General features: G+C 40.9%; 1 protein-coding gene across 3 annotated transcripts in view; it reads right to left on the bottom strand.

Moving 5' to 3' along the window:
- Nucleotides 1–24,945, bottom strand: part of plod2 (procollagen-lysine, 2-oxoglutarate 5-dioxygenase 2) — a 228,934-nt gene that overhangs the window by 59,676 nt on the left and 144,313 nt on the right. For all 3 annotated transcript variants that reach the window (XM_063045397.1, XM_063045398.1, XM_063045401.1), the window contains exons 9-10: nucleotides 2,741–2,866; nucleotides 611–729 (exon numbers count right to left, since the gene is read on the bottom strand). In XM_063045397.1, coding sequence (XP_062901467.1) covers nucleotides 611–729; nucleotides 2,741–2,866 — 245 coding nt within the window. The remainder of the gene's footprint in view (nucleotides 1–610; nucleotides 730–2,740; nucleotides 2,867–24,945) is intronic.

The following is a 24,945-nucleotide window of genomic DNA, read 5'->3' as shown; positions in this document are numbered from 1 at the left end:
GTTGGGTTGAGTTGTTCTCCGATCTTGGCAACTTACTTGCAAACGTTTCATTACCATACGAGGAGACATCATCAGCGTGATGTTAATTGTGGTGTGTCCTCCGAAAGTTTGGCCTTTATATACTTATCAATCAGCTGATTGCTCATCATTTCAGTAACTCAATAGTGATGTGAGGAGAAGTTTTGTTGCTGATTGGCTGCACAGCAAACTTCATGTGTTGTGGTCTGGAATTTTGCCTGCATCAGCTCATAAATAGGATCGATATCTATGTGTTTGTTTACAAAACTGTTCGCAGAAAACCATGCATTTAGGAATTTTCTTGCATACCACGTTTTTGCATGCGCTATGAGTTTCCAAAATGATTACCAATCAGCTGATTGATAAGTATATAAAAGCCAAGCACTTGGAAGACACACCACAATTAACAGTGCACTGATGACATCTTGTGTATGGTGACAAAACATTTGCAAGTAAATTGCCAAGATCGGAGAACAACTCAACCCAACCATCCACCACCTGAGCTACATACTTCCTGAATTATTTTCAGAGTAACTTTTCTCTATGCACTTCATCCAGTTACAAACAAGAGTATTTGAATGGAGTGACTCACATTCCCATATTCCTTGCATCTCCTTCGCTCAGGACTTCCTCTGGCCCGACAAATTTCACTTTAAGTTTACCTTTGTATTTCTTCCAGAACTTGTGTAAATGCTTTTCATGATAAACTTCCTAAAAGCAGAACACATTTCTTCAGATAGAGTTAATGGCCTAATTTCCCAGTCAGTAATAAAAGAGCAGTTCTACTTCTTCACTGCACTTACAACTGCTGCTAGACCTTTAGCAGGTATTTACATTGCAAAAATACATTGAAAAACATTTTGTTCAGGTTTTGACCTTCTAGAGGTGATTTGATGCCTGTATAAAAACAGTACATCTTCCTCAAGCAAGCAGATTGAAAAATTTTTGTTGAGACTTGGATAGCAAGAATTAGGATCATAAGTCAAAGCCAAATCATGTACAGAATGTTAAGAAGAGACGGGGCCAGAAATATAAAAAGGGATAAAGACTTTGGTAAAAAATTTCTCAAGTTTTGTTCTAAGACTTTAAAAATAATTAAAATCTGATGGAATAAGACTCTAAATTGAATGACAGAGAGAGAGCATTTACAAATTATAATGCAAGCAAAAGTTCCTACACTTGATCAAGCAACCTCCAATTATTTTTTGGACAATCTTTGGGTCAAGATCTTCCCTCAGGACTGGCTGAGAGACAGTGCTGATGCAAAGACTTGACCTGAAATATTGACAGAACATTTCCCACCATGGGTGTGTCTGATCCACTGAATTCCTGCAACTGCTTTGTGGGTTGATCCAGATTTTCAACATCTGCACTCTCCTGTGTCTCCAACTATTTATAGTAGACCCCCCAATCATTTTGAAGTTCTCCACGTGATACTTATTCCTCTCTATTTCTCTTCTGCACAACTTATTTTTTAATGTATCTTATAGTTTTTATTATGCCTTGCTCTGTACTGCTGACAGAACACAACAAATTTCCCACCTATGTTAATGGTAATAAGCCAAATTCTGATATGCATTTCATTGTTCTGTCTCCAGTTGATGCAGTGATGTAGCAAATATTACAGGTATAGGCAAAGTGGATAGCAATTTTACAGTTTCCACATCTTTCTGTGCACTTATAGAGTCATAGAGAGATGCACAGAACAAGCCCTTCAGCCCATCTAGTCCATGCCAAAACTATTTAAACTGCCTACTTTTTGGCCTGCACTGAGACCACCATAGTCCTCCATACCCCTACCATCCATTTACCTATCCAAACTTCTCAAACTTTGAACTTGAGCTCCCATGCACTACTTGTGCTGGCAGATCATTCCATACTCTCATGACCCTCTGGGTGAAGACATCTCCCCTCATGTTCCTCTTAAACTTTTCACCTTTCACTCAACCCATGACCTCTGGTTGTAGTCCCACATAGTCTTAGTGGAAAAGGCCTGCTTGCACTTACCCAGTCTATACCCCTCAATTTTGTATACTGCACTTGTAGATGCCAGAAGTTAGTGATAACCTCCTGGTTAATTTTGGGTCAATGCTCAAGCTAAAAGTGCTACACATCAAAGTATGGACAAACTATTCCTAGTGATGGAAAACCTCAGCTTTATCACCTTCAACAGAACACAACACAAACTCCGAATCAGATTTGGTATCACTGGCATAAGTTGTGAAATGTGTCATCTTTGTGGCAACAGTACAATGCAATACATAGTATAGAGAAAAAAATGTGAATTACAGTCAGACATTTCCTGGGTGATGGGGGTCCTAAATGATGGATTCTGCCTTTCCAAGGCATCGCTCATTGAAGATGTCCTGGATACTACAGAGACTAGTGCCCATGATGGAACTACGTTTACAAATCTCTGCAGCTTACTTTGATCCTGTGCAGTAGCTCCCAGCCCCCCTATACCAGCCGGTGATCGGTGATGGACCCAGTTAGAATACATCTGTAGAAATTTGCAAGTGTCTTTGATGACATACCAAATATCCTCAAACCCCTAAGGAAACACAGCTGCTGCCATGCCCTCTTTGTAGCTGCATTGATATGTTGGGCTTAAGATAGAGCCTCAGAGATATTGGCATGCAGAAATTGTACAGAGTTTTGAGTTTAATACAATTAAGGGTGGAAGTGTAACAACTATACACTCAATTACCAATAGAAGGCTTACCTTATTGTGTATGAAAAAGTTAAGCTTCTCTCTCGGATAATCGATGGTCAATAGTCTTTCCAAAAACTCTGGAAGAAAGGGTGTTGGTCGTTCAATGAATATGCCGACAGTCACACTGGGATATTCCTGAATGACAAGTACATTGAATAAGAATAGTTATAATGAATATCTGGAACTACAGTCTGTCCTGTCGAGCATCTATATGGATTGTCCTACATTTGCAGCATTTTTCTCCGGCACTGCATTTTCTTTGTAGCTGCTACACTTTTTTTCTACAGTGTGATTTGACTCTATGACCTTCAACTATTTATATATGGCATGACTGGTCTGGATGTCACACAAACAAAAGATTTTCCCACAGTATCTCTGTATGGGTGATAATAAAAGCCAATAATTATTATAGGAACAATTTATAAAGCCAATTGTCCTGCCAACTAGCATATCTTTGGCATCAGGGAGGAAACTAAAGTACCTGTTGGGTTGGGAGAGGATGGGGAAGAAACAGTCACACAAGGTAATGGAGTTGCTGCCTCATACTTTCAGCATCCTGGGTTCAATCCTGACCTTACGCACAACGTTTGCATGTTCGGCAAACTTTTCCCCTGAGTACTCTAGTTTTCTCCTATGTCTTAGAGATTTTTCACTGTGTGGTTTGTTAGCAGGTAGAATTTGGGGTAATTGATAGGAATGTGGACAGAATGAAAAAATGTTACTAGTTTAAGTGCAGGGGTTCCCAATCTGGGGTCCACGGACCCCCTGCCTAATGGTATTGGTCCATGGCATAAAAAGGCTGGGAACCCCTGGTCTAGAATGAGGATCGACAGATGGTTCGTGGACAGGGATAAGAAATGGAAAAAGGCCATACATGAAAATGCTGAACAAAGGTCCTGTTTCCACGTTGTATGCCCCTACACAATCTATAATCTAATTATTTTGCACTTCATTTGGGGCAATTTTACGCCAACCATACATTGATAAAAGTAGAATTAATACTTCTCCTACAGGACGAAGTTGCCTCAGATTTACATTAATTACAGAGGTGCTAGAAAGTTTATGAACCCTTTAGAATTTTCTCTATTTCTGCATAAGCAGGACCTAAAATATGATCAGATCTTCATGAAGGTTCTAAAACTAGATAAAGAGAACCCGGTTAATTAACACAAAAATAATTATACTTGATCATTTATTCACTGAGAAAATGATCCACTATTACATGTATTTCTTGGAAAATGCATTGAACCTTTGTTTTTAGTAACTTGTGTTACCCCGTTGTACAGCAATAACTTCGACCAAACTTTTCTGGTAACTGTTGATCAGTCCTGCACATCAGCTTGGAGGAATTTTAGATCATTCCTCCATATAAAACTGTTTCAGTTCATCAATATTTCTGGGATACCTTGCATGAACAGCTCTCTTCAGGTTATACCACAGCATTTCAATTGGGTTATGATCTGGACTTTGGCTTGTCTATTTCAAAAGACTAATTTTTTTCTTTTTAAACTATTCTGTTGTTGATTTACTCTTGTCTTTCGGATCATTGCCTTATCATCCAACTTGTATTAACCTTCAGGTGATGGACTGCTGCCCTGACATTCTCCTGTTAAAGGTCTTGATACAATCTTGAATTCATTGTTCCCTCAATGATTGCAAGCTGTCCAGGCCCTGAGGCAGCAAAGCAGACCCAAACCATGATGTTCATTCCGCCATGCTTCACAGTTGGGATGAGGTTTTGGTGTTGGTGTGCAGTGCCCTTTTGCCTCCAAACATAGCAATGTGCATTTCTGCTATAAAGTTCAACTTTTGTCTCATCTGTCCTCAGAATATTGTCTCAGAAGTGTTGTGGAACATCCAGGTGGTCTTTGCAAACTTGAGCCAAGCAGAAATGCTTATTTTGGAGAGCAGTGGTTTCCTCCGTGGTGTCCTTCCATGAACACCATTCTTGTTCAGTGCCTTTCGTATAGTGGACACATGATCAGAGACTTTAGCAAGTTCCAGAGGTCTCTGCTGATCTTTTGCTGTTACCCCTGGATTTCTTTTCCCTTCCTTCAGCATTGCCTGTTGTGCTTTTTGTAGGACACTTACTCTCAATGAGAGTAGCAACAGTAATGAGTTTCCTCTGTTTGGAGACAATTTCTCTTACTGTGGAGTGATGAACACTCAGGTCATTAAAAATGTTTCTGTAGCCTTTTCCGGCTTCATGCATCTCTACAATTCTTCTTCGAAGGTCCTCTGAAAGTTGTTTTGATCAAGGCATGGTCTACATAAAGAGGTCTTTCTTGAAACGTACAGGCTCTGCTAGAACCTGACTTTGTGTGTTTTTTTTAAAAAAGGGCAGGGCACCTCTAAAAGCCACATCTCCAATCTTAACTCATTGACTGGAACACCTGACTCCAGATAGTTTGTGTAGAAGGCATTACCCCTGAGGTTCACTTATTTTTTTGAACCTAGACTGTGATTGTTTAAATGGCGTACTCAGTAATGATGAGAAGTACAATTATTTGTGTTAATAGTACGGCAGATTCTGTTTGTCTATTATTGTGACTTAGATGAAGATCAGACCATGCTTTATGAGGAATTAATGCAGAAAACCTAGTAACTGCAGAGGGTTCACAAACTTTTTCTTGCAACAGTGTTGCTGCAGACAGAGGGATCATGTGTACACAAGCACAATTATACATTACAGTTCTAACATTATCAACATAAATCAAGATAATCTGGGACAGGTTTTAGTGCAAGAAGGAAATAATTGTGTAATATATACAGGGGAACCTCTGAAAGTCCAACCCTACATCCCCATTATGAAAGGTGAAAATGGGCAATGTTGGCCAACAGGGCTCTGGTGAAGCTGTATAGGCCAATCGCCTGTACGGTCGATACAATGGATTACAGAAACATTGACCTCCGAGGAGTTCATCATCGATGGCCTATGCTCCTCTGGGAGCTAACAGCCAACAACAAATTATAGGGGCGGGTGGGGGGGGGGAATGAGAGAGAGGATTGCCGATGAAGGACAAATACACTTGCCAACTGAAATTAGTGACTTGTAAACAATATTTAACAGTCTGTTGTAGATTTGCAAATGGGTTAAATTACTAAATTTTCATCTTTTAAAAACTGCATGCTAAATATCAGTCAAGAATATTTTAATATTAATTTTCAGGATTGTGACATCACAACTAAAGCCAGCATTTATTGGCCAGCCTGAATTCTGTTCAAGAGTATTAAGCATTAATGACCCACATTCATCACCTTTAATCTCTGCATGGTATAACACAGGATGACCAAATAACAAGGCTTTGCTGTTATTAAGCAGGTCACAAAGGTAGAAAAGTAGTATTCAAGATTATGCTAGTGACCAACCAGTGACATTTTGCAGGCAGCTCACAAAACTGCCAGATGCTCTGGTTGATACACTTCTTCTGGACTGCGATCACTGCAGTCCATAGCTTGTAATTTCCCTTTAAGGGATGTACTTTTGAACTACCTAATGAACTGTTGCTTTTGTGATCTGCTGGGGGACTTGGTGAACTGGAGTCTTGAGTAGGGTTGCCAACTTTCTCACTCCCAAATAAGGGACAAAAGTAGCAGTTAAATACGGGACACTTGTATTTACCCGAGAAAGACTACCATGACCATGAAGCCTTGCGCGGGCACCTGTGTGCGCATGCGTGGTGTGTGCATACATGACGTGTGCATGCGTGTATGTGCCAATTTTTTTCTACAAATCGGTTTTGGCGATTCTGTTCAGTGAAACTACACTGTACATATATTATTTCTACTTTATATAGGCTGTGTATTTATATCATTCCTACTTTTACTATATGTTAGAGTTATTTTAGGTTTTATGTGTTATTTGGTATGATTCGGTAGGTTATTTTTTGGGTCTGGGAATGCTCAAAAAATTTTCCCATATAAATTAATGGCAATTGCTTCTTCGCTTTCCGCCATTTTGGCATGAAAGGTTTCATAGGAATGCTGTACCTTAGCAGGGGAAATACAGGACAAGAGGGGTCCCATATGGGACAAACCAATTTAGCCCAATATACGGGATGTCCTGGCTAATATGGGACAGTTGACAACCCTACTCTTGAGTGTGCAGGTATGGCCAGGGCGGCCATCACTAGGGGTGGATGCCTTGTCGAAGCTTGACAGTGGAAGGCAAACACGTGCTCGGCTCCATTATTCCATGCCCTTTAAAACGTCGAGCCTTTAAATCGAGGCTGACAGCGGAAAGGAACAGGTGTTCAGTGCCATCTGCCTGCGTTTGACCCATCTCCCTCTCTTCTCGCTACCATCGTCAGCTGGCAGGAGCAGGAGTTTTGATTCCACGTCGCCAGGTTCAGAAGCAGTTGTTGCCCTGCAGCCACCGGGCTCCTGGACCGGCTTCACTCGCTTCAGCACTGGTCTGGCTCTGTGGCTGTGGACTCGCTTTCACTGACTCTGCCGGTCATGTTTCATGTGTTATTTGTTTATTTTTTGCTCCTATTCCTCCTCTCTTGCACATTGGATCTGTGACAGTCTTTGCTGCATGTGGTTTTTCACGAATCCTATTGTATTTCTCTGTTTTGTGACTGCCTGATAATAAATTTGACAATAAATTTTGAACCCTGAACTTTAGAATCACATGCCAACTATATATAGACAAGCTATGAAAGAGGATTGCAGACAATATTTTTTTTTAAGTACAAAGGCAGAGCAAACATGCCAACAATGACTAAATCTCAGGGTCCTCCTTCATACATTTATAATGTCACTGGCAGCTGCCTGAAAATTTCAAGGTCTCAATTTATGCATTTTATAATACGCAGGCCTCAGGAATCTATTCAGACTTATCAAAGAATTATCTTGCCACCGCTGCATTCTGGAACTGCCTGTCCTTGTTCTGGCAAGCCCAGCCAACCCAAAAGCACGCTCCCCTTTGTGCCAGCAATCCACTAATTCTGCATCAGGAAATCACCCTGTGCAGCGATACTTAAAATGAAATCACTAGTTGTAATTAGTTAAAACTAGAAGCAGATAAGAAAGATGCAACTGCACAAATGTTTGGGTGGGGCTTTAAGACTTTAAGGTCTCCTTAAATGTAACTTTTTGCTGCACAAATTACATCCTCCGGCTGTTCAAATAAATTCAGTCTCCAACATCAAGGCTGCGTGCACAGTACTGAATATATTCCACAGGATTTAGCCCGTACAACTTCACTTCTCACCAAACATCAGTCAACCAACTGGTTTGTACATCTCAGAATATGAAGTGCAACCACAAAAAGCTCTTTGTAAAGGGGGAGAGATGCTGCTCGAGATAAAACCAAAGCCCAGAAGCTGCAAGCTGCCTGTCGATACTATCTCCAATAAAAAAGAGCCTCGGGGGGAAAAAAAAGGACTGCGTTGAAGGTCGTAGAAGTATTTTGAGCATAGACTGATGTCCTGCAGATGTTCGTACTTGCCCAAGCTTCACCCTCATTGTTATCAGGATTTCTCAGGGCAAATAAGATGAGACACCTTAGCACTGCATAGTTCAAATACTAAATACTAAAAAGTAAGCTATGCTACAAAATGTTTAGAAGAGGTTCAAATCACATGGCTGAACTTTCAGATGGATTATGTCAGAACTGCGAGTGACCTACTGAATTTATCTTTTGATGGTTAAGGATGACTATCAGGCTCAAAGAGGTAAACACTAAGATTTTCCACAGGTGAATTATCACCAGACTGTATTGGATACAACAGCACAGGTGCTTTTGCACCACATTATCTGAGCTTTGCAAACTCTTGATTCTCACAAATAAAAAGGCATTAATACCCTATATGACTTTGTCACCATATTTTCTAACTCAGTTCAACCTTTCTCATTTAAAACTGTTTTAACTAATTCACAGGAAAATCCAGTGCATCTTTCCTGATGTCATTCAGAAGCCCCATCAGCTGACTAAACAGCTTATGTAAAGTGTCAAGTTGGGAAGGGCCCCTTTCATGAATCAGCTCGCAAGAACAAGTATCGCTAACATCAGTGTAGTGGGGAAAAAACATTTTCCGCTTTTGTACTTGGACAGAAATGACGCGCATTCTAAAGGTCCAGCAGTCATTTCACAGAGCTCCCCTCATCCGCCTTCTGACTTCCACATGTTAAACATCTGGATTTGGAATCAATGCTTCAGTCCCAGTAGCAATAAGAACATTTGAGCAATGATCACATTCTTCTTGAGCAGATTTCATTACAGTGAGTAACACTGCTGTTAGACAGCAAAGAAAGATAAACAAAACATGGTTCAGCTTTGTCAGCCTGGTTTGATCCTGGATACAAATTACTGTAAAGACTTTCACACCCCTTTGCAACTGGATCCTTAACTTCCTGACCAACAGGTTACAATCTAAAAGGATAGGCAGCAACATCTTTGTCACGATTATTCTCAACAACAGTGCCCAACTAGGTTGCGTACCCAATCCCCCACTCTACCAGGGTGTCGAACCTTCTTGAGAGCAAGTGCCCAAATTGATGATAATCTTCTATAAAAAAAATCCTCTCACATACCATGACAATCTTGATTAGAGATGATCGCTGATTAATGAATTAGTAATAATAATTAAGGACTATTTTAAGAAAGGTGGGTCCTATTGCTTATTTACATGTATTCAGTGGTTTACAAATGATAAAAGTACAGCAAAGAGAGATTGATTATACATGAAGCATTTTTAGAAACCCTGCTCAAAAATTATTATTAATCTCTTATAAAGGCAATTGAAAACAATATAATTTCTAAATAGTATTGTACCTCATAAGAAATGTGACTGTGAGGGATTTTCAAATCATCCAACATCATATACTCTTGCAACTAAGTTGGCACTAAGCCGCCATATTTCTTGGAAAAACATCTCACTGCTCAGATATTGTGAACTATAATTCACTGCTTCATTTAGCAGTAAACATAATTATAATGTAAACACGAAGAAATCTGCAGACGCTGGAAATTCAAGCAACACACATAAAAGTTGCTGGTGAACGCAGCAGGCCAGGCAGCAGGTCCTGACGAAGGGTCTCGGCCCAAAACGTCGACTGTACCTCTTCCTAGAGATGCTGCCTGGCCTGCTGCGTTCACCAGCAATAATTATAATGCATCTTTTTACTCTGGGTGGCGTTTAAAGAACCGAGCACTGGCACTACGTACCTTGTGCCAACAGAAATTTGTGTGTGTCCCAGCTTGGGCATGTGTGCCATAGGTTTGCCACCCTTGAGGGTCTATACACTCATGATTGCAAGGCTAGAGTGTGCTCTAACTCCACATACAAGTTTGCAGATGACAGCTGACACCATCGCGGCGGGCTGTATCTCAAATAATGATGAGTTGGAGTACAGGAATGAGATAGAGAGCTTTGTGACGTAGTGTCAAGACGACAATCTTTCCCTCAGTGTCAGCGAACGAGCTGGTAATTGACTTCAGGAAAGGGGTCTGATTACATCGTGCTCTGGTTTACATCATCAGGGCTGGTGTCAAGAGGGTTGACAGCTTCAACTTCTGAGGAGTGAACACCACCAATAACCTACTCTGGAGCAATGATGTTGATGCCACAGCCAAAAAAAAACACTTACATGTTCTTCGACCTCATCAGGAGACTAATGAAACTGGCAAGTCTCCTTCAACCCTTGATATATTTTATCGACGCACTGTAAAAAGCATCCTATCTGGATGTATCACAGCTTGCCAGAGTAACTGCTCTGTCCAAAACAGCAAGAAACTAGAGAGCTGTGAACATAGATCAGCATCTCACAGAAACGGACTACCCCTCCATGGACTCTGTCTGCTCAGCTGTTTCAGGAAAGCAGCCAACATAATTAAAGACTCCACCCATCTGGATGTTTTCTCTTCTCCAACCTCCCATTGGGGAGATGATACTAATGCCTGAAAGCCGACACCAGCAAGTTCAAGGACACCAGGGTGGCCGAATGGATTCCCAGTACAGCAAACATCAGAAAATCTGCAGATGCTGGAAATCCAAAGCAACACACACAACATGCTGGAGGAACTCAGCAAGCCAGGCAGCATCACGCATCAGCCTGCTGAGTTCCTCCAGCATTTTGTGTGCTGCCAGTACAGCAAGCTGGACACTTCACCGCACGATGTACCTCACTGTGACCTTGCATCTGTGTACCAGCAATGCACTTCCGCTGAACCGTATCACTTGGGCAGCATGGTAGCGTAGTGGTTAGCACAATGCTTTACAGTACCAACGACCGGGTTCACTTCCTATCGCTGACTGTAAGGAGTTTGTACTTTCTCCACTTGACTGCATCGGATTTCTCCGGGTGCTCCATTTTCCTCCCACAGTTCAACAGCCTGGCGGTTGGTCAATATAAATTGTCCCATAATTAGACTCAGGTTAAATGGGGGGTTGCTGGGCAGCACAGCACGAAGGGCCAGAACGGACAACGCCGCGCTGTAACTCAATAAATGAATGAATTAAATAATATTCTGGATAAGTTATATTTGTTAGATAATTGTTCAAAAGACATAAGGGAACCATCTAAAAATAAATCCAAAAACCGTAAAATACCCTTAGTCTTCCAAGTTTGAAAAGCGCGATCCGTAAAAGAGGGAGGAAAAAATATGTTACCTAAAATAGGAATCGCTAACCCGAATTGATTAAGATCAAAAAATTTTCTGAATTGAAACCAAATGCGCAAAGCATATTTAACTATCGGGTTAGAGACCTGCTTAAGACGTTTCGAATCAAAAGGAAGAGAGGAACCTAAAATAGAACCAAGTGTATAACCCTGAACAGATTGTAATTCCAATGCTACCCATTTAGGAATAAATAGTATGTCCCGATCAAGTAACCAAAATTTCATATGTCGAATATTAATAGCCCAATAATAAAATCTAAAGTTAGGTAATGCTAAACCTCCATCTCTCTTAGCTTTCTGTAAATGTATTTTACCCAGTCTCGGATTCTTGTTCTGCCAAATAAATGAAGAAATTTTAGAGTCAACTTTATCAAAAAAAGATTTAGGAACGAAAATTGGTAATGCCTGAAACACATATAAAAATTTTGGCAAAAAAAACATCTTAACTGCATTAATACGACCAATCAAAGTTAAATATAAGGGAAACCATTTAGATGAAAGTTGAGTAATATGGTCTATTAATGGTAAAAAGTTAGTCTTAAATAAATCTTTATGTTTACAAGTAATTTTAATCCCAAGATATGAAAAGTAATTATTAATCAATTTAAATGGAAATTTATAATATAAGGGAAGATGTTTATTAATCGGAAAAAGTTCACTCTTACTAAGATTTAATTTATAACCTGAGAAAAGACCAAATTGTGCTAATAACTCTAAAACAGCAGGAATGGATCTCTCAGGATTAGAAATATATAAAAGTAAATCATCAGCATAGAGTGATAATTTATGGGACTTTAATCCCCGAGTTATCCCAGTAATATTTAAAGATTCTCGAATAGCAATTGCAAGAGGTTCTAATGCAATATCAAATAATAGGGGACTAAGAGGACAGCCTTGTCGAGTACCACGAAAGAGAGGAAAAAAAGGTGAGTTTAAGGAGTTAGTACGAACCGAGGCTACAGGGGAGTAATATAACAGTTTAATCCAGGATATAAATTTCAAGCTAAAATTAAACATTTCAAGCACCTTAAATAAATAAGGCCATTCTACTCTATCAAAAGCTTTCTCGGCATCTAAAGAAATAACACACTCAGGAACATTTTGTGAGGGAGTATAAACGATATTTAACAATGTACGAATATTATAAAAAGAGTAACGACCTTTAATAAAACCCGTTTGGTCTTCCGAAATAATAGAAGGAAGTACTTTTTCTAGTCTATTTGCTAATAACTTAGAAAAAACTTTAGAATCAACATTTAATAAAGATATTGGTCTATAAGATGCACATTGAGCAGGGTCTTTATCCTTCTTTAGTATTAAAGAAATTGATGCTCTATTAAAAGATTCCGGAAGTTTACCAAGTTTCAAAGAAGCCTCAAAAACCTTATAGAGCCAAGGAATCAATAAAGAAGCAAAACATTTATAAAATTCAACGGTAAACCCATCAGGGCCAGGAGCTTTCCCCAGATTCATAGAAAAAATAACATTCTTAATCTCATCCATTGTAATGGAAGTATCTAATAAAGAAGACATATCCTGTGAAATCAGAGGGAAGTCTAACTTATCTAAAAAATCATTCATATATTTAGAATCTCGAGGAGACTCTGATTGGTATAAAGAAGAATAAAAATCACAAAAGGTTTGATTAATCCCCACATGATCCAATATCAATCGATCATTTTGGTTATAAATCTGATTGATTTGAGATTTAACATAATTAGATTTCAATTGATTAGCCAGCAGCTTGCCAATTTTATCACTGTGAACATAAAAATCACTTCTTGTTTTCTTTAATTGGTTTACAATCGAGGACGAGAGTAGTAAACTGTGTTCCATTTGAAGTTCAGTTCTTTGTTTGTATAGCTCCTCAGAAGGAGCCATAACATATTTCTTATCAATTTCTTTAATCTTGTCCACAATTACCATCTCCTCCTGCTTCTGTTTCCTCCTCAAAGCAACGGAATACGAAATAATCTGACCCCGAATATAGGCTTTAAAAGTGTCCCAAAGAGTGTTAACCGAAATATCTTCTGTATGGTTAATTGTAAAAAAAAGCTCAATCTGTTCATTCATAAAATTAACAAAGTCCGAGTCCTGAAGCAACAGCGAATTAAAACGCCATTGTCTATTGTTTGGTATATTGGCCATAATTTTAATAGAAAGCTTAAGTGGAGCATGATCCGAAATGGTTATAGAATCATAATCACATTTAATCACTGAAGAAATGAGACGAGAATCAATGAAAAAATAATCAATTCTTGAATAGGAATGATGAACATGTGAAAAGAAGGAAAAATCTTTTTCCTGAGGATGCAGAAAACGCCAAATGTCCGTCGACCCAGAATCAGAAAGGAAAAAATTAATCAAATTTGCAGATTTATTAGGTAAAGTCCGTAAAGGAGCCGAACGGTCCAAAGCTGGAGATAAACAGGTATTAAGATCTCCGCCCCAAATCAATGAAAACTCGTTCAAATTCGGAAACTGATCAAACAATGATTTATAAAATTCCGGACAATCCATATTAGGAGCATAAACATTAACCAAAACTACTTTTTTATTAAATAATAAACCACTAACCAATAAAAATCTACCATTCGGATCAGAGATAATATCCTGTTGTATAAAAGTAACTGAGGAGTCTATAAAGATAGAGACGCCTCGAATCTTAGCATTGGAGTTCGAATGAAATTGTTGTCCCTTCCAAAATTTGAAAAAACGTAGTCTGTCCCCCCTCCGTACATGGGTCTCTTGTAAAAATAAAATTTGTGCTTTAAGTCTCCGGAACACTTTAAAAACTTTTTTCCTTTTAATAGGATGATTAAGACCATTAGTATTCCAGGAGACAAAATTAATAATAGACTCCATAAATCCTAAAGTCAACCCATAACAAAGAGGATTGACAATAGGCGCGACCCACAGACCCGGAGAGGAAACAGAACATACAAAAGATACCGGGGAAAAGGACGTAACCAATACTTCAATAATGTATATAGCCCAAAGAGAAACAAACTAAAACGTGAAGCCCCTCCCACCGCCCCCCACCCCAGGACCCCAAGGCGAAATCTAAAGCAGACCCGCCAGAAAGAAGCAAGCGCTAAAACTACCCCCATGACTTCCGGTATACGCTCCCTAAAAAAAAGGTATAAATATGAAAAGGATCAGCTAATTGTAAAACAGTAAAAAAAATAAGTAAAAAAAAGTTAACTCAATTAAAATACACACAGAACAGAACAAAAGCCGGAAAGTATATATTAAAAAAAACCACAATAAACCTCAAACTCATGAATAGACACAGCAACAAAAAAAATAGGATTATTAACATAAAATGATTATAAAAAGCAAAACAGAATAAAATTTAAAAAAAACTACAAAATTTAAGGCCGCACAGGAAATACGTAAAATGACAAAAGGGAAGTAACCACCCAGAATCCCCTGGGAAAAGAAAGAAATGACGCAGTTAAAAAGAAAGTTTAGCAGCCATATTAAGAAATCGAAAGTAAACTTTTCTGCCCAAATAGGGCACAGAAAAGTTAAAACCAACCAATTCACAGCCTCCGATCAACGGAGAAAATTAAAAAAAGGCAATTAAGATGTTGAAGATGAAAGTTGATCCAGATAGCTCTGGGCATCCGATGGAGAATCAAAAAAACGAAGAGCTCCATCTAACATGCGAATCCTTAGACGTGCAGGGTACAGCAGCGCTGGTCTTAAATCCATCTTATAGAATTCCGACATCACGGATCTGTAACGGACCCGTTGGTCCCAGATTGGTTTACTGAAATCTTCCACGAATCGGAACTTAAGATCCGAAAAATCAATGAAACCTTTAGATCGAGCGAATCGAAACAGTCTCTCCTTATCTTGAAAGTAATGAAAACGTAAGATAACATGCCTAGGTCTATCTGACCTAGACGAGTATGATGGGATTCTGTGAACACGATCCAGTAGCGGTGGTTGGTCAGGAAATACAGTAGGGAATGCATCTTTTAAAAGTTGGGAGAAATATTTCATAGGGTTGTTAGCTTCCACGGCTTCCCTGACGCCAATCATTCGTAAATTCTGCCGTCGCATTCTAGATTCCAAGTCAGAGTTTTTAAAAGTCAAAAAGTCAAGTTTCTTCTTCATTACATTAATCGTTTCTTCGACTTTCCCCATCTTAAGCTCACTTTGTTGCGCGGATTTTTGAAGACCAGATATAGCCGACTGATGTTCCGCAATACATGTTTGCATCTTATCAATTAAATCGGCAATTTTCTGGAACTTAGTTGAGATTTCCGTATGAATCAGGTCTTTAACAAAGCCCATAATTTATGTACGAATCATCTCCCTAACAGAGGTTGAAATTTCCCTCTGAATTAACTCCGATATAGCTTCCAAAGTCACCGGTGATTCAGTCGGAGGGAGATCCGTAGCTTTCGGTTTAACCGGAGGTTTACCATCCTTGCCGTCTTTCCCGTTCTTAGACATAGCAGATCTAAGTTCCATCCAATTGTCAGAGAATTCAGTTTAATTCAAAGTATTGTAAAAATTGATGCCTTAATAGTTAATTAAAGTATAGCTGACCATAGAGAGAAAAAACTCAGAGGTAATGGAGCGAGTCAAGAACGCGACTTCACTCCATGAGCGCTACCGGAAGTGTTCAAAGTTCAAAGAAAATTCATCATCAATGTACTTGCATGTCACCATATACTACCTTGAAATTTGTCTTCTTGCAGGCTTACATGATTCTACTGTGTTTTTTTGTACAAATCCAAGAATCACAATAGAATCAGTGAAAGACCCCACCCAACAGAACGGGCAAAACACCAATCTGCGAAGGACAACAAAATGTACAAATACAAAGTTTAAAAAAGCAATAAATATCAAGAACATGAGATGAATAGTCCTTGAAATTGAGTCCATAGGTTGTGGGAACAGTTCAGTGTTCAGGTGAGTGAAATTGAGTAAAGTTATTCCTCTGGTTCAAAAGCCTGATGTGGTTAAGGGGTAATAACTGATAATGAACCTGGAGGTGTGAATCCTGAGGCTCCTGTACCTTCTTCCTTAATATCAGCAGTGAGAAGAGAGCGCTGTCGGGGAGCTGGGGGTCCTTGATGATGCATGCTGCTCTCCTGCAACAGCACTCCGTATAGATGTGCTCAACGGTGGGGTGGGTTTTACCTGTAATGGACTGGGCCATATCCACTATTTTCTGTAGGATTTTTCATTCAAGAGCATCAGTGTTTCCATACCAGGCTGTGATGCAACCAGTCAATATACTCTCCACCACACATCTGTAGAATTTTGTCAAAGTTTCAGATGTCATGCCACATCTTTGCAAACCTCTAAGGGAGTGGAGGTGCTGTTGTGCTTTCTTCGAAATTGTTCCTCTGAAATGACAACACAGGGGAATTTTAAAGTTGCTGATCCTCTGCACCTCCGATCTCCCGATGAGGATTGGCTCATGGACTTCCAGTTTCATCCTCCTGCAGGCAATAATCAGCTCCTTGGTCTTGCTGACATTGAGTGAGAGGTTGTTGTTGTGGTACCGCTCGGCCAGGTTCTCAATATCCCTTCTATGCTGATTTGTCACCACCTTCGATTCAGCCAATGACAGTGGTGTTGTCAGCAAGCTTAAATATGGCAAACACAAAATACTCTGCAGGTGCTGGGGTCAAAGCAACACTCACAACACGCTGGAGGAACTCAGCAGGTCAGGCAGCATCCGTGGAAATGATCAGTCAACGTTTCGGGCCGGAACCCTTCGTCAGGACTGAAGAGGGAAGGGGCAGAGGCCCTATAAAGAAGGTGGGGGGAGGGTGGGAAGGAGAAGGCTGGTAGGTTCCAGGTGAAAAACCCGTAAGGGGAAAGATAAAGGGGTGGGGGAGGGGAAGCAGGGAGGGGATAGGCGGGAAAGGTGAAGAAGGAATAGGGGAAAACACAATGGGTAGTAGAAGGAGTCAGAACCATGAGGGAGGTGATAGACAGCTGGGGGAGGGGCAGAGTGAAACTGGGATGGGGGAAGGGAGGGGAGGGAATTACCGGAAGTTGGAGAATTCAATGTTCATACCATCCCCCCACCTTCTTTATAGGGCCTCTGCCCCTTCTCTCTTCAGTTCTGACGAAGGGTTCCAGCCCGAAACGTTGACTGATCATTTCCATGGATGCTGCCCGACCTGCTGAGTTCTTCTAGCGTGTTGTGAATGTAGCTTAAATATGGCATTGGATCTGTGCTTAGCCTCACAGTCATAAGTAAAAAGCATGAAGAGCAGGTAGCTAAGCTCACCGCCTTGTGGCGCAGCTGGGCTGATGGTGATTGTGGAGGTGATGTTGTTGCAAATCCAAACTGACTGGGTCTCCAAGTGCGGAAATCAACGATCCAATTGCACAGGGAGGTATTAAAGCCAAGATCTTGAAACTTATTGATTGGTATTGAAGAGATGATAGTGTTGAATATCAAGCTGTAGTTGATAAAGAGTACCCTGATGTATGCATCTCTGCTGTCCAGATGTTCCAGGATTGAATGAGATGGTATCTGCTGCCAGTATGCAAATTGGAGCAGATCCAAGTCGTTTCTCAGGCAGGAGTTGACATGTTTCATCACTGACCTCTCAAAGCACTTCATCACAGTGGATGTAAGTACTACTGGACAATAGTCATTGAGGTGAGTTACTGTGTTCTTCTTAGGCACCGGTAAAATTGAATTTTGCTTAAGACAGGTGTATACCTCAGTGTGAGAGATGAAAGATATCAGTGAACACATATTTTATTTTGATAATAAATTGATCTGTATGGGGTCTTGAATTATGTAGCTTAGACAAATAAAGGGCTATGGGTAACCCTAGGGAATTTGTAAACTAAGTACATATTCGGCACGGCATTGTGGGCCGAAGGGCTTGTATTGTGCTGAAGGTTTTCTATGTATGGATGGTATTGAAGACCAGTTTTACATTGCACCTTGATATATGTGACAATAACGAACCAGGGCAGCACAGTCGCACAGCAGTCAGCAAAGTGATACCGCACTGCCTGCGACCCGGGTTCAATTTCTGCCTTTATCTGTAAGGGGTTTGTACGTTCTCCCTGTGATCATGTGGGTTCGGTTTTCCTCCCACATTCCAAAGACCTCTGGATTAGTAGGTTAGTTGGTCACACGGGTATAATTAGGCAGTGTGGGATTGTTGGACCAAAAAGGCCTGTAACCGTGCTGTATCTCTGAATAAATAATCTAATTTACATCTTGCAATACGATTGGCTGCTGCTTCCCAATTCTGTCACTAGATCAACTTGTTATAAGCAAGCTCCAATTCAATTCACATTGCAGACTTGCAAAGTATGAAAACTACAAATAAATGTAAGGGTAACAGCCAAGTAAAATAATTCTCCAGCTCCTGCAGTGCCAAATCCAAGTTTGTAGTCATGCATATCGCCAAATGAGACAGCATTCCCCCAGACCTAAAACACAGTACATATAACTCACACACATAACACATAAAGTAATAGTAATACAAATAAACTAACAAATAATAAGATGCATTTACGATACAAGTTAAAAAAATAAGCAGTAATAACACTACTGGCATTTCATACGTGATGAGAACTGGCCTTTATAATTAACATGGAAAAGGATAGAATCAAAGAGGACAGCAAAATTTTTAATTGGGGAAAGGTAAATTATGAGGCTATAAGGCTAGAACTTGCGGGTGTGAATTGGGATGATGTTTTTGCAGGGAAATATACTATGGACATGTGGTCGATGTTTAGAGATCTCTTGCGGGATGTAAGGGATAAATTTGTCCCAGTGAGGAAGATAAAGAATGGTAAGGTGAAGGAACCATGGGTGACAAGTGAGGTGGAAAATCTAGTCAGGTGGAAGAAGGCAGCATACATGAGGTTTAGGAAGCAAGGATCAGATGGGTCTATTGAGGAATATAGGGAAGCAAGAAAGCTTAAGAAGGGGCTGAGAAGAGCAAGAAGTGGGCATGAGAAGGCCTTGGCGAGTAGGGTAAAGGAAAACCCCAAGGCATTCTTCAATTATGTGAAGAAAAAAAGGATGACAGGAGTGAAGGTAGGACCGATTAGAGATAAAGGTGGGAAGATGTGCCTGGAGGCTGCGGAAGTGAGTGAGGTCCTCAATGAATACTTCTCTTCGGTATTCACCAATGAGAGGGAACTTGATGATGGTGAGGACAATATGAGTGAGGTTGATGTTCTGGAGCATGTTGATATTAAGGGAGAGGAGGTGTTAGAGTTGTTAAAATACATTAGGACAGATAAGTCCCCAGGGCCTGACGGAATATTCCCCAGGCTGCTCCATGAGGTGAGAGAAGAGATTGCTGAGCCTCTGGCTAGGATCTTTATATCCTCGCTGTCCACGGGAATGGTACCGGAGGATTGGAGGGAGGCGGATGTTGTTCCCTTGTTCAAAAAAGGTAGTAGGGATAGTCCAGGTAATTATAGACCAGTGAGCCTTACGTCTGTGGTGGAAAAGCTGTTGGAAAAGATTCTTAGAGATAGGATCTATAGGCATTTAGAGAATCATGGTTTGATCAGGGACAGTCAGCATGGCTTTGTGAAGGGCAGATCGTGTCTAACAAGCCTGATAGAGTTCTTTGAGGAGGTGACCAGGCATATAGATGAGGGTAGTGCAGTGGATGTGATCTATATGGATTTTAGTAAGGCATTTGACAAGGTTCCACACGGTAGGCTTATTCAGAAAGTTAGAAGGCATGGGATCCAGGGAAGTTTGGCCAGGTGGATTCAGAATTGGCTTGCCTGCAGAAGGCAGAGGGTGGTGGTGGAGGGAGTACATTCAGATTGAAGGATTGTGACTAGTGGTGTCACACAAGGATCTGTTCCAGGACCTCTACTTCTCGTGATTTTTATTAACGACCTGGATGTGGGGGTAGAAGGGTGGGTTGGCAAGTTTGCAGACGACACAAAGGTTGGTGCTGTTGTAGATAGTGTAGAGGATTGTCAAAGATTGCAGAGAGACAGTGATAGGATGCAGAAGTGGGTTGAGAAGTGGCAGATGGAGTTGAACACGGAGAAGTGTGAGGTGGTACACTTTGGAAGGACAAACTCCAAGGCAGAGTACCAAGTAAATGGCAGGATACTTGGTAGTGTGGAGGAGCAGAGGGATCTCGGGGTACATGTCCACAGATCCCTGAAAGTTGCCTCACAGGTGGATAGGATAGTTAAGAAAGCTTATGGGGTATTAGCTTTCATAAGTCGAAGGATAGAGTTTAAGAGTCGCGATGTAATGATGCAGCTCTATAAAACTCTGGTTAGGCCACACTTGGAGTACTGTGTCCAGTTCTGGTCACCTCACTATAGGAAGGATGTGGAAGCATTGGAAGGGGTACAGAGGAGATTTACCAAGATGCTGTCTTGTCTGGTTTAGAAAGTATGCATTATGATCAGAGATTAAGGGAGCTAGGGCTTTACTCTTTGGAGAGAAGGAGGATGAAAGGAGACATGATAGAGGTATACAAGATAATAAGAGGAATAGATAGAGTGGATAGCCAGCGCCTCTTCCCCAGGGCACCACTGCTCAATACAAGAGGACATGGCTTTAAGCTAAGGGGTGGGAAGTTCAAGGGGGATATTAGAGGAAGGTTTTTTACTCAGAGAGTGGTTGGTGCGTGGAATGCACTGCCTGAGTCAGTGGTGGAGGCAGATACACTAGTGAAGTTGAAGAGACTACTAGACAGGTATATGGAGGAATCTAAGGTATATGGGAGGCAGGGTTTGAGGGTCGGCACAACATTGTGGGCCGAAGGGCCTGTACTGTGCTGTACTCTTCTATGTTCTATGTTCAAGTGAGATTGTCCATTTTGCTCACTCCTGGAAACTTGGTGCTCCTAACTCTCTCTGTGGAGGAGGTTTGTTTGCCGCTTCTCTGTTCCTTTTCTCTCTTCTCCTGAACCACCTAGCATTCATCACAAAGTCTCTTAACCCCCACCCCCTCCATCTGCCCATCACCCACACACTCATCTCACTGGGTTAAAATCAATGCGTACCATAAAAATCTTTGAGATTAATCTTCTTGCAGGTAGACTCAAAAGAAAACACAATAAACTCCACAAAAGACCCACACAAAGTCCCAATGTGTGAAAAAGGAACAAATCATGCAAACAATATAAAATGTAAACAAATAAAATACAGAACATGAACCGAAGAGTCCCCAAAAGTGAGAGCAACTTCTCACCTCCTCCCTTCCTCTATGTTCCAGATTCCTCTCCTATCGGGCTCCACTTTCAGCCCTTTGTAACTTTCCACTATCACCTCCCACCTCTGATGCTGGTCCCACCTCCCTTCCTCCGCTGGTTTCTCACCACTACCCCCTCTCATCTGGATCCACCTGACAGCTCTTGCAAAGCAGTGATCAGCATCAATACTCTGCTCATTATGCTGCTCAAGGACAAAGATAAACATATCTGAATGCTCGCAAATTAATAGCAATCATTTGCAGGGGAGCCAGCCTTGCTGTGTCTTTGGGTGCAGAGGATACCAGCTTTAAGGCTGTACAACAATTTCTCATGCTGGTTAGATGACCAAACATATTTGGGAACCTGGAATTCATCTATTATTCCACGCCTAAGCTTCAAACAATCTCGCTCAGTGCACATGCTCACATCCAGCACAAAATACAACTGAGACATCCAAAACTTGCGACGTGCTTTAAAGATGTGCCAAGAGGATAGAAACAATATACAACTGGGCAGGATTGTGCAGATAGTCACAGGTCTAGGTCAGTCATTACTCTTCTGCTTCTGACTGTGATAACTGAGAGATTACATTGATTCTTAAGGCAATGTTTCAGTTCAGCGTTGAGGGGCTGCTGCACTCTAAGAAGTATCTTGTTTAAGAAAGATATCAAACTAATATCCATTGGATTGGTTTCTAATACCCCATGGTACCATTTCATGAGGAACAACACAGGAAGCTCTCTCATTCAATTTTGCCATCTCACCTATCCATTGGATCTTGCCATGTACTGATTAGTTTCTCAAATTCCCTACATTGCAACAGTAACTCACGTGTGCCTGATTTGCAGAGCTACAGGAGGAAGGCACATCTCTTCTTTCAGAAACAGGACCAGTTCAACGTCTCTTTTCTTCTTGCTGCATGATTACAGAATATAAAGACAGGACCCTAACTGGTATAGAGCCAAGAATTCCCAAAGTCTGGACTCTCTCAGCTGCTATTGCTCACTGCCTGTGTGGGCTTTAAGTAGAGAAAAAAAATGAAGTTGGAGGTGTTCCCTAAAAGGAAAAAAATGGCTAATGCATTTCCATTAAGTCTTCTCTCTGTTCTCATTCACAAGCAGAAAGGAATGCACCCAAACCTTGGTGTCAATATTGTGAGTCAACTTCCATTTAATGCATTCCAACTCTAACCCAACAGTGCAAAAGGCAGCCAGATAAACAGCACAAGTTGTAGCAATGCAGGCAAGACGAGTGACAGCAGAGTAACAGATGGTTGCTTTCAATTAACTACAGCAGAAATTTACAGTTGTATTTGGTCAGTGGGTTGAGAGTCTGGGGCTAAAAATTGTTTAGAACATAGAACACAGAAATCTACAGCACATTACAGGTCCTTCAGCCCACAATGGTGTAACCTACTCTAGAAACTGCCTAGAATTTCCCTACCGCATAGCCCTCCATTTTTTTAAGCTCCATGTACTTATCTAAGAGGCTCTTAAAATACCCTATAGTATCTGCTTCCACCACCGCCACTGGCAGTACATTCCACGCACCTCCCACTCCCCATGTGAAAAACTTACCCCTGACATCCCCTCTGTACCTACTTCCAAGCACCTTAAAACTACACCCCCTTGTGTTAGCTATTTCAGCCCTGGGGAAAAAGCCTCCTGGCCATCTACATGATCAATGCCTTTCATCATCTTATACTGCTCTATCAGGTCACACCTCACCCTCCGTCGCTCCAAGGAGAAAAGGCCAAGTTCACTCAACCTATTCTTATAAGATATGATCCCCAATCTAGGCAGCATCCTTGCAAACCTCCTCTGCACTCTCTCTATAGTATCCACATCTTTCTTGTAGTGTGTTGACCAGAACTGAACACAGTATCCAAGTGGGGTCTGTCCAAGGTCTTATGTAGCTGTAACATTACCTCACGGCTCTTGAACTCAGTCCCATGGTTGATGAATGCCAATAGATGACTTCAACAACATGACAAACCATTCACCTGTTTTTCTACTTCCCTCATATTCAGTAGGTATCTGGTGACATTTAGAACAATCCCTTGAGAATAACGAACTATAACTGTCTAATGGATAGATTTGGCTGAACACTCACCACACAGACTTAAAAGCAATTATATCTGCAAAATGATCCTTTTATAAGTAGCACTCAGACCAAAATAAGAGCCTACCTCAATCCCATTTTTTCTGATTTATGTTTTTAAAGTTTTGACATTTCTAAGTTATTTCTGTATTTTCCACGGCAACTTACCCAAAAGATGAATATCAACTGAATGGTATTGTCATAAATGCTATTTGCCATTATTTGACCATACTTGAACACGTGGTCTTGGCACATGTAGAGATGGGCTGCTTCATTTGCTGAGGAATTGTATTGCATGCAACTACAGAATATCTCTACATCTGGCATTATGATTGGAAGGAAGTATTTGATTTATTTATTTGTTTATTGAGGTATAACACAGAATAGGCCCTCCCGGCTTTTTGAGCCACGTCACCCAACAATTCCTGATTTAAAGCTAGCCTAATCATCAATTACCCTACCAACCTGTACGCTTTTGAACTGTGGGAGGAAAGCAGAGCACCTGGAGGAAACCCATGGGGTCATGGAGGAAACCTACAAACTCCTTACAGATAGAGGCAGGAATTGAATGCGGGTTACTGGTACTGTACAGCATTGTGCTAACCATGATGTTACCATGCTGAAGCAGATGAAGACGGTTTTCTTTAGGACGATGTTCTGAGGAACCACTGTGATCAGTCATCCATCCCTGTGATGCACTGAGATGGACAATTGATCTTCAATAAGGGCAACAGTTGTCCATCTGTTTAAGTTATCACTCTGACTCGAACCTTCTAATCAGCTTTACTCTGTCAATGGCCATGCCTCTGTTCAGGAAAATGGACACATTACCGCAGGCAAGCAAGACAGCTACTCTGAGTTCACTAGAGCATGCATGTCAATCTTTTGCAGGATGATTCACATAGAGAGGACGTAGCAGTGTCTAGAATAGCCAGGAACAGCTCTTTCAAAACAGCCAGGGTAAACAGCTTGGCCTGTCCCCTCAGGGTCCTGTGCATCAGTACTCATAGCCTGGTACCAGGCTCTGATGCCAGGACAGACTTGATGTGGCTGACCTCTAATATCACAGATTTGTCTGGAGCATGGCAGTAGATAGAGGTTGGATCACCTTTCAGCTTATTGTGGCAACCAGTACATATAGAATCAGAATCAGGTTTAATATCAGTGGCATATGTCGTTAAATTAGTTTTGTGGCAGCAGTACATTGCAATACGGCAAGAACAAAAACAAAAACTAACTAATGCAAAAAGACAGCAGAAAAAGGAAAGAATAGTGAGGTAGTGTACATGGGTTTGTTGT

Source organism: Mobula hypostoma, chromosome 4, assembly GCF_963921235.1.
Source record: "Mobula hypostoma chromosome 4, sMobHyp1.1, whole genome shotgun sequence".
NCBI classification, from domain to species: Eukaryota; Metazoa; Chordata; class Chondrichthyes; order Myliobatiformes; family Myliobatidae; genus Mobula; species Mobula hypostoma.
The sequence above is the reverse complement of the archived record's forward strand: the minus strand, read 5'-3'. Positions and strand labels throughout refer to the sequence as shown.